Source organism: Podarcis raffonei, chromosome 5 (assembly GCF_027172205.1).
Source record: "Podarcis raffonei isolate rPodRaf1 chromosome 5, rPodRaf1.pri, whole genome shotgun sequence".
Lineage (NCBI taxonomy): Eukaryota > Metazoa > Chordata > Lepidosauria > Squamata > Lacertidae > Podarcis > Podarcis raffonei.
Window position 1 is genome coordinate 36,758,777 of NC_070606.1, and position 11,003 is coordinate 36,769,779.

Sequence of the window (11,003 nt, forward strand, 5' to 3'; positions counted from 1 at the left end):
CAGAAGTGAAGTCAAACTGCTGGAGAGTTAAAGCACCTGCTGTGGCTGTAGAGACAGATACAGGAGAGACATGTTTCATCACAGGTAAGGCAGATGAAGGCGTCCGATTCTGTTGCAGCAGATGCACTGTGGTTTTTCTTCTCTCTGTGCTTCTCTAATTCTCATTTTTTCATCTGGTCACTGCTGTGGATACGTGGCATGACTGTCTGTCTCCAGGATTTGTAGGGGGCAGCTATTGCCTGGTTTAAAACACAAACCCTTTCTGTCATGTAAAACAGAAATAAAGATAATGGGGGGAAATAAATATGGCTTTGTAAATGAAGATTTGGGCAATAGTTGTGTTACATGTGATTATTACCAATAATGTGTTATATTTAATTAAGCCCTGAAGAAAATTCCCTTCTCTAACAAAGCAGAATGCACCTTAATATTCACTTCTCTGAAAAATGTGAGTTTAGGCAGTTCCCATTTCTCTGCTTTTCTGTAAAGTTTTCATTCTTCAGTTACATGGAATAAAGGGCATTACTGTTATTTTGAATCCAGTGGAAATGTCAGTCACCTGCTGAACCTTAATTCTAACATGCGTAAGCATAAGCATTCATGGACTGAAACCCTTTCTTTATAGATTGGTAATTTTATAAAGGGCTTGCCGATCAGAAGGTCGGCAGTTCGAATCCCCGTGACAGGGTGAGCTCCCATTGTTCAATCCCAGCTCCCGCCAACCTAGCTGTTTAATTGCCTTGGGAGCAAGTAAAATGCAAAAAGAAATGCATGTTCCCTGAGCAGAAGAGAGTGGAGCCCTAGCTGTTTGTGATCTGAGCAAACCGCATCTGTGAATGAAGCCTAAGACTGCCATGTCACACGACTGGCTCATGTTCAGCAGCTTTTCAACTAAAAAGTAGATCCATTTCATCACTAAAAGAAAAAAGGTTTCTCTAAAATAATCCATTTTTCAGGTGTTCCAGGACGTGGCTGCTGGTTATCATGATGGTTGTACAAGGCACTGTGAATCCAGTAGAATCCAAGAGCAAAACAGAAGTGAATCCTGAAGTATATATGAATATTGTAAGTTAAGCTCTTGAGACAAAGCAGCACTATAGCAGTGTTAGTGATAGTTTGCCCTGGTTCACACGTTTGATAGGGATGCAGTGGTGGAAAGTGGCAGCAAATCTTCCTACCTTGCAGGTGGCTGTCACAGTGAACTGGGCCATCTGCATAAGTGCCTGACTATGTGAGCGCCCAATTAAACTGATTCTTTCTCTCTCTTTCATTGGGGAAAATTCACATATTTTGACTTAATGGGATCTGAAGGGCCCAGTTCATGGTGAATCTACAGTATTCTGGTGCCTTCCCTGACCAAACAGGGAAACTTGGGCCATGTTATTTTTATTCAAGAGTACTGAAAAACTGTCAGCAATGTCCAATATGCATAAAATATAAAGTTTATACACATTGAAGTCTGCAAATGAAAACTTTTACATAAGTTTTCTCTCTCTTCAAATTAGAGAGGCAAGAGAGGTTTGTCTCTAGGTAAATGCGGCTAGGAGAGTGTTTAGGCTAACCGATGACTCATTCTGAAAACCAAGAGATCTTTCATAGGAGGAAGGTAAAACTTGAGAACTCATTGTCCACGCTGATGAACATGCAAATTGCTTAGCATCTATCTATGGGACCAGAGACAGGAAGGTTTATTGAACTGTATTAAAGACCCAAAAGAAGGCAGAACCACTTTGATTGCTGGTTTAACAGCAATGTGCTGCTTTGCATTTTGTAATGTTTATTTGGAACTATTTCAAGATTGTTTCCAGTAAAGCTTTGGAACTCATTTTTTGTGTTGGAAAGCAAATTCTCATAGCTCTTTGTTTCTTAGAAATGGCTGAGTCCCCCCCAAAGACTTTCTACATCCAAAGAGATTTCAGAATATGCTATGACAGAAGGCCTCTTCAAGTGTTTAGCCTGAACATGCTAGTGCAAAATGTGTGCCTGAAGATGGTGCCGCAGCTCTCCACTTCTGGCTTTCCTGTGTTGAGCAGGTCTGAGTGGAACTTACTTACAACTGGCTTACCAGCTTCCTTGATATTTGGCACTCTGTGTTATCAGGGGTCACTTTTGTGAAGAAGCTTCTAAACATGTTTATCCAAGTGCCCCTGCTAGCCCCTTCTGGCATGACAACCTCTCTGGAAGCACATGATTTGTTTCATTAGATATATATTGCTCTATACTTTAAAATGTTTCAGAGCAATTTCGCTCTATAAGACGCACCAGACCACAAGATGCACCTAGTTTTTGGAGGAGGAAAACAAGAAAAAAAATATTCTGAATCTCAAAAGCCAGAACAGCAAGATCGCTGCGCAGTGAAAGCAGCAATTCCTCTTGCTGTTCTGGCTTCTGGGATAGCTGTGCAGCCTGCATTTGCTCCATAAGACGCACAGACATTTCCCCTTACTTTTTAGGAGGGAAAAAGTGAGACTTCTAGAGCAAAAAAATACGGTACACTGTACCTCATATTAAAACAAGATCTTTATTTTTTGAGCTATGACTCTCTGTTTGCTGCTCCTCATTTGCTGTTCTTCATTCACTTGGAAGATGCCTTCTCACCCCCCCCCCATACGTGAATACAAAGAGTGGAAAAATACATACAGTGGAACCTTGGTTCTTGAACGGGTTAGTTGGTGAACAAATCGGCCCCCAAACACCAAAAACTTGGAAATAAGTGCTCCAGTTTTTGAACGTTTTTCAGAAGCCGAACGTCCTAGTGCAGGAAGCTCTTGCAGCCAATCAGAAGCCGCACCTTGTTTTTGAACGGTTTTGGGAGTCGAATGAACTTCTGGAACAGATTAGGTTCGAGAACCAAGGTTCCACTGTATTTGTTCCCATGAACAATTCAACAGACCAAACTCGACTCATAGTATAGTCAGGACAAAATTCATTTCGTCACACCAATGTTAGGGTTTTCTAATTCCTGCAGAGTGAAAAAATCCAGTACTGGGGATATCCTTCTGAAGAATACGAAGTTATTACAAAGGATGGCTACTTCCTGAGCCTGAACAGAATTCCAGGAGGTAAACTTGAGGATGAAAGTCGATTGTAATAGAGGAAATAAAGGCTGCCTCTTTGCACACTAGCCTTCTTCTTTTCTCCTCAAAGAGCACAGTTTGGGCCAATAAGGAAAAAGCACCACCAATGTACAGTGCAACAACACTGTTACTGGCACAGACCTTCAGTCTCTACAACTGCCTCATCAGGGCAAGGCCTACCGAAAAGAGCTGCTGTGCTTATTAGACCTGGCACTCCTGAGCTGATCCTGTTTCTTCTAATAAAGCGTTAATGTCACTCCTTGCGATTAATTGCTGGTTCCCTCTGGCTCCCTCCTGACAGTGTGCTTGATACCGTCTTAAACAGGCAGCCCGGAGGACCAACAGTGCAGGACAGACTGACAGACAACCAGTTAGTATGCCCTCCTGTGAGCGATTGGCTAGAATGCTGATAAAGGTCATGAGACTATGAATTGTGATTGATGTGCAATGCCAAATGAAACAACCATGTAATGCAGATGTGACTAAAACTACATCTGCTGTAATTTCCTCTTCTGTAAAGCTGCTAAAACTATTTATGAGATGGGGGAAAGCTGCTGAGGGCACTCTGATTTGGATCCAATAATTTTAGGGTGGATATGCATGTATACTTTCTCTCTCTCTCTCTCTCTCTCTCTCTCGTCATACAAAGTGCCAGTTGTCTTCCATTCCATGAAAAGAAAACCTAGGACTCTTTGAAACTAGCCTCTTCATTTCCATACAAAACATTTTAGCCACTGTATGCTGCACTCTTAGTATGAGCATTATGAGTGGCATTATAGAGGTTTAAACTTCTGAAGCTTTTTCATTTTCCAGGCTTAAAGGCCACTATATTGCTGATTCATGGTTTGGACTTGGAAGGCAGCGACTGGATAGCAAATACGCCTCATCAGAGCCTGGGTTTCATACTAGCAGATGCCGGATATGATGTCTGGATTGGAAACAACAGAGGAAACTCTTGGTTGAGAAGACACAAAAACCTTACCATTGAAGAAGAAGCATTTTGGGATTTCAGGTAAGTTCAGAAAAGACTGGAATTCAGCACTCAATGGACTGTTGTGTTTTTCTCCCTTTGAAGATCTCCCCTGTGTGAAATAACTCAACAAGGTATGCTTGATGATTTGTAAGTGTAATCAATATGAGATAAAGTTTAATAATTTTATATATGTGCAAAATGTTTTTCAATAGTTCACAAGGACATACGCATTGAACACACTCTGGAAATGAAAAAAAACTCAGCTCAGTGCATCTACACTGACTGGAAATACATCTCCAGAATTTTAGAGAAAGTATCCCAGAAATAATTGAGGGTGGCAGGATTGATCCTGGGACATTGCAGGTGCTTGATTTCTTGGCCCTGGAAAATTATACGCACAGTTTTGCTCACAGTTTTGAGGGTGGGTTAATGAATATTGGGTCAAAGGTCAGAAGAACCCCAGCTCTATCATGGCACTGTCTCAATCCAAGTTGCATCTCCCACAGGTGGCTTTGAAGACAGACTCCTGGTCCTGAATAGTTTGATCCTAAGCATATTCACTCAGAAGTAGTGATGGGTGAACTACTCTTGACTTGATTCAGAATTCGGCTGAGCAAAAGAGCTTGACTTTTTTTGGAGGGAATGGCCCTCTGAAAACTCTCACACTGCTAATGATGTCACTAGACATGTGATGAGGTCAGTGATGGTATAAATGGATACTTACCTCCTGGCAGACTTACTCCAGGATTGTAACCATAAACTGTTTTCACTCAGCCTGAAACCAAATGTTCCTGGAAAATATTCTCTTTCTACATATTTATCGGAAGATCATTTAATCTTCTTACCTTCTCTTCGCTAAAATAGCCAGTGCATGTAAGCATAGCATAGCACACACACTTAATTATTACGGATGTCTCCTGACTTGCAGTTTTCATGAAATGGGCGTCTATGACCTTCCTGCCATGACAGACTTTATTCTGCAGAAAACCGGACGGGATAAAATCTACTGTGGTGGCCATGCTCAGGGATCCACCGTAGGTATGTGAAGCATAAAAGTTGGCATTTAGCTGTGAAAAAGACATGTGTAGTCTGTGACTGCATTATTTGCTCTCTCCCCCCACACTCAGGGGCAGTAGAAATGCAGGGGAACACATGTCAGGTGTGTTTTATCCAAGAATCAGATTAACTGAAAAGGCTGAGTGCTGAACTTCATCCTGGCTGATTGGAGAATGCAAATATCGGCCCTGTCATCACATTCACTGTTGCACAACACACACCTATTGCATTGTTTAACCTACCTGGGAGCGCAACCTGGGAGTCATTTTGGACTCACAGCTGTCCATGGAGGCACAGGTCAAATCTGTGTCCAGGGCAGCTGTTTACCAGCTCCATCTGGTACGTAGGCTGAGACCCTATCTGCCTGCGGACTGTCTCGCCAGAGTGGTGCATGCTCTGGTTATCTCCCGCTTGGACTACTGCAATGCGCTCTACGTGGGGCTACCTTTGAAGGTGACTCGGAAACTACAACTAATCCAGAATGCAGCAGCTAGACTGGTGACTGGGGGCGGCCGCCGAGACCATATAACACCGGTCTTGAAAGACCTACATTGGCTCCCAGTACGTTTCCGAGCACAATTCAAAGTGTTGGTGCTGACCTTTAAAGCCCTAAACGGCCTCGGTCCAGTATACCTGAAGGAGCGTCTCCACCCCCATCATTCTGCCCGGACACTGAGGTCCAGTGCCGAGGGCCTTCTGGCGGTTCCCTCATTGCGAGAAGCAAAGCTACAGGGAACCAGGCAGAGGGCCTTCTCGGTAGTGGCGCCCGCCCTGTGGAACGCCCTTCCAGCAGATGTCAAAGAGATAAACAACTACCTGACATTCAGAAGACATCTTAAGGCAGCCCTGTTCAGGGAAGTTTTTAACGTGTGATATTTTACTGTATTTTTGGTTTTTATGGAAGCCGCCCAGAGTGGCTGGGGAGGCCCAGCCAGATGGGCGGGGTATAAATAAAAAATTATTATTATTATTATATTATTACTTGTACTCTGAGACTCAAAATGACTTGCTGTGAAGAGGTCCAGACATAAAGGTGGTTTGTATAGACTGCAGGGCCTTAGCAATATTTCCAGTTTTGCCATTTACCTTCTTTCCTTTCATCTGCATCAACAGTACTAGGCATCTAGAGTCTAGAAATTCTATATACACACAGGTTGACAATTTAAATTACTGATTTGGTTACAAGTTTTTGACTGTAAATACTGATTTGCTTTGCACACCATCCCCTCCCCATTAAAAGAATGCTAAATGGAATTTATCATCTTTTCCTCCCAGCTTTTGTTGCATTTTCTGTAATCCCTCAAATGTCTGAAAAAATAAAGATGTTTTTTGCCATGGGGCCTGCATACACGCTCCACTTCAGTATAAGTCCCATTGTACGAGTGCTGCGTATGCCTAACACATTGTTCAAGGTATGTGTAAAAGGGTGATTTTCTTATTATCATGTAGGGTTTACAAGATCAGTAATGTCAAGTGTTACGTTCTTATCCAAGTTTTATAGGAAAATAAAAATAAACAAGCAAGGCTAGCTTTTGTGGGGGAAAATAAAACTAAATTCATTTACTTTTTGTCATAGATGCCATCTCTGGAGCACCGGGTGCCAAGGCACCCACAAAATGTTCTCTGTGGGTGCCCTGCCAGGCAACCTAATGTGTTGCATGCTGCGGTGGGTCGCTCTGCCACGGCGGGGGCAATGTATGACATCATGCGCATGTGCTGGGCACTATCAGTGTTGGGTGGAACCTGGTATTCCTGCCTCAGTTGCCTCAGTTTCCAAATGTTTTGGAACTCGAACGGTCTTCCAGAATGGATTACGTTCAAGAACCGAAGTACCACTGTATTCTGGGCACACTGTCTCTGCCTCTGGAGGCAGAACAGAGCAGGAAGCTTGTCAGAGAAATAGTGGGGCCATGACAATAGCAGGGTGCAAAGGATCCACTCATCTCCCCTCTACACGCACACATTGGAATGATGCTAAGGGGAAAGCATACGGGTATAAAAATGGGCCACAACTTTATTTAATTTACAGGGAACTGTAATAAGCAGAAGTTGTCTAACTCCACCCCTGCAGCAAGGCAAGGGGTAAGAGGACACATCTCCCACTGTCTAGCTTACATAGCACCATACAATCATAGAGTTGGAAGGGACTTCCAATGGTCATCTAGTCCAACCCACTGCAATGCAGGAGAGTCCACAACCTCCTGAGGAAGACTGTTCCAATGTAGAACATGGGCAACTGCCTTCCATCCTGACTCCAAGGACCAGATCAGTCAATTGGCTGATATCTCGTTCTTACCTGCTTATCTTAAAGTATGCCAATGACATATCTGACTGCCTCGTCTCATCTTAGCTTAGAGGTGATGTTGCCAGCAGGGCCCAAGAGTAGTTCCCCTCCCACATTCCTTTGAGCCAACTGGCTGTGAGAGGGAGATTGGCTAAATAACTCTTCAGCATTAAGATGCCTCAGGCCATGTAGCCTAGCTCTAAACCCTTCATTGTCCACACCGAACCTGCCAGAAGAGGGAGCTAGCTCAGATTTCACTTTCTTACCCATCCGCATGCAGGAGAATACATAGAATGAGTTGAGTCATCATCACAGCATGGGTTATTTGCTGTGAGTTGCTTTGGAAGCCTTCACAACTGAAAGCTGGCCTATAAATATAGCAGAATCATAGAGATAGAAGGGACCCTGAGTGTCACCAACCCAACCCTTGCAATGCAGGAATTAAGTAAATAAAATTAGTAATTATGTAAAGAATGCATTTGATCAAGTCAGGACAGCAAAATCTGTAATCCTGGTTAAAATTATAATATGAACATCTGTAGCTGTATTAGGAAATATACTGGTTCACCATGTAAAGAATCTCTGGATTTTTACAGATTATATTTGGCACGAAAGAATTCTGCCTGCTGAGTCCCAAACTCAAAGAACTTTTGGCTCAAAAGTGCAGCTGCCAACCGGTTGATGTAATCTGCAAACAAGCTCTTTTACTTATCAGTGGATTCAACGAGAAAAATTTAAATGTGGTATTTATGTGTGCTTGATAAATATCCCTCCTACTATACACTTTTCTATTCACACTGCTCAAATAGGCTTAATTCAAGCAATAAAAATACTTAATAGGAAAAGCATCAGGAAAACTCTCCAGCACAAATAATAAAATTGATTATTTTGGGTGCTTGATTTCAATGTAAAGAAGTTACAAAGTCGAGCTTGAGGTGTACGGATTTTAACCTGCTGGAAAATAAGACCACTTTCAAGAGTTTGTCTGACGTGGCTCCTGCAAAGCCAAAGGTTGTTTATGTCACTGGCCTCTGAATCACTGTGAACTCCAAGTTAAGAAGGACTGACTTATGACTTCTTAAAGGGGTGCCAGTTACCTATCTATACATGCGTTCCTTGAGCCATCAGCAATACACTTGAGCAACTAAAACAATAGCACGTGGCTGCTTTTGATCAGCACAGCACTTATCCCTCCTTAGCTTATCCCAGGAAGCCATGCTACACATGCACACAAGACTATGTCTCCATACACACCAAAACTTTAAAGCTCATTCAAAGCAAGCACCAAAGAACCTGGGAGCTGTAGTTTAAGGGTGCTGGAAATTGCAGTTCTAGGGGGATGGTCTTTGTATGGTCTTTCAAAGCCTGGTATGCACACAGCTGCAAACACTGTTTCTTGCAGCTTGTGGTGCAAAAACCTCTGAAGTGGAAGGAGATTTAAATGCACCTTTTCTTTCAGAGCCGAACTGATGTGTACACATCAATATTCCCGGATTATACTTCTGTGAAAAATGTAATCCACTGGAACCAGGTACAGTTAGGAAAATGAAATACATCTGTTGTGTGTTCTCTACCTACAATATTGCAACATAATGATTTTTGTTTAAATACAAGGAAGCTGCATTTGAGTCCTGAGCCTGAGGTTCCTTACCTCTGATATAGAGCAATAATTGTGAAATACTCTTCTTAAATTGTTTCCTCTCCTGATAATCTCTGCTTTGATGTCTTGGCAGAAGCACACAGGCTCACACAGCTTTGGTGTTATGTTTCATTTTCTAGTCTGGTAGAACTGGGGAATTCAAATACTTTGATTATGGCCCAAAAAACATAGATAAATACAAACAGGTATGTATATTTTTGCTTGGATTGGATAAGGATGACTAGGACAGGTCTGGTTCCAGCAGTGGCGGAGCAAGCCGATCAGGCGCCTGGGGTGGCATGCGTGCCCTGCGCCCAGTAGCAGGGCGATCTGGGGCAGGATGCTCCACGGGGCCTCCAAGGAGTCTGCCTGCCTCCTCCCACTCAGCTGCCCTACAGCTGAGAGGGACGCAGTGGGTGGACCGTTTGGAGCAGTGCGGAGCCTGTGGGTGCCCAAGCCACCATGTCACTCCCAGGAGAGATGCTTGGCTCGGGTGCACTGCAGGCCCCATGCTGAGTGCTGCCTGGCATTTTGTCACCCCCTTCAGTGGTGACACCTGGGTCAGACCTCCCCCACCGTACCCCCCACCCTCCACCCCAGGTTCCAGTGTCCTACATTACACACGTGTTCTAATTATCTCCATTCGCAACTTCCACCTCTGAAATTTTTCGACCAAAAATAGTAGTTGACTGGTATAGTAATACTTCCACAAGGCTCTTGAGCTTTGCTGAGAGGGCATGACTGGGAATCCCTTGAATTAGAGTTTAGAAATTCTAAAATTGCTTTAGATCACATTTCAGTGGCATCTGTAGTTTATTCTCATTTTTTCTTCTTTTCACAGATGACTCCACCCTTCTACAAGATAGAAGAGATCACAGTCCCAATTGCTATGTGGAGCGGAGGACAAGACTGGGTTTGCAGGCCAAAGGAAGCTGCACAGCTGCGGTCTCGAATCCCTCACCTTGTTTACCATAAGGAGTATCCAGACTGGGACCACTGGGACTTCATTTGGGGCATTGATGCTCATCAGCGGATGTACATGGAAATCCTTGACCTGATGCAGAAATAGCTGTGGGATTTCTCTTTTGTTATGCAATGATTTTTCTTTAAAACACTGGTCTTCCACTGACACTATAGCAGCATTGGAAACACCCATGCTGCTACATGATTTAATCTCTGCAACAAAATCAGAAAACTCTACACTTGCACTATATAAAATCCTACTCAACAGGAAGAAATATGATTTAGAATTTGAAAGACAAAAATGGAGTGAAGAGTTAGGGGTATAGATAACAAATGATATATGAGAGTCAAGTATAAAATCAACAGAAATAGCCTCTATGGATCTAAGACTAAGACTTATTCAACAGAAAATAATATTCAGAGCCCACTGGACTCCAGCAAAACTATACCAAAGGAAAATAACAAGTGCAGACAACTGCTGGAGATGTGGGAGTAAAAATGAGAATTAGCACATATGTTGATTAACTGCCCGATGATAAGATCATTTTGGTGCGAGGTGAGGATATTTATAGCAAGAGTAATAAGAAGAAATTCTTATTTAGGAGAACTGAATCTAATTCTAAATTATATTCTGGAAATGTGGGAGATTTCAAAGGGTCAAAAAAATTGGATGTACCGTGCTATATTAGAAGCAAAAAAACTTGTTTTGATGAATTGAAAGAGCCACAATAAGATTCCATTGAACACATGGATTGATAATATGGACAGATTAGCTACATACGAATAAATTGCATGTTGGTGCAAAATAAGAATGGCTAAATATGAAGAAATATGGAACAAATATTTAAGCGATAAGGTGGATAGTGGTGGGAAGTACAGGGAGGAGAGAGAGGTGGGAAAATATTGTTAAAAAAGGTGTAGTCATAGGTATATCAGTGTATTCAAATCTGAATTGTTAAATTGTGTTGTCATTATGGTTTTTGCTGTATGTGTCTTTTGCGGTTGATGTTT

The 11,003-nt window shown here is 42.6% G+C and overlaps 1 protein-coding gene across 1 annotated transcript; it reads left to right on the forward strand.

Annotated features, from left to right (window-relative positions):
- Positions 1 to 954: 954 nt before the first annotated feature.
- On the forward strand, positions 955 to 10,477 carry LOC128414006 (lipase member M-like; the record flags this gene model as incomplete). Its single annotated transcript, XM_053388647.1, has 9 exons — positions 955 to 1,065; positions 2,969 to 3,062; positions 3,891 to 4,089; positions 4,979 to 5,088; positions 6,382 to 6,518; positions 7,987 to 8,133; positions 8,850 to 8,921; positions 9,170 to 9,235; positions 9,871 to 10,477. Coding segments are annotated over 9 exons (1,164 nt in total), but the record flags the coding sequence as incomplete, so codon positions are not given.
- Positions 10,478 to 11,003: the final 526 nt, after the last annotated feature.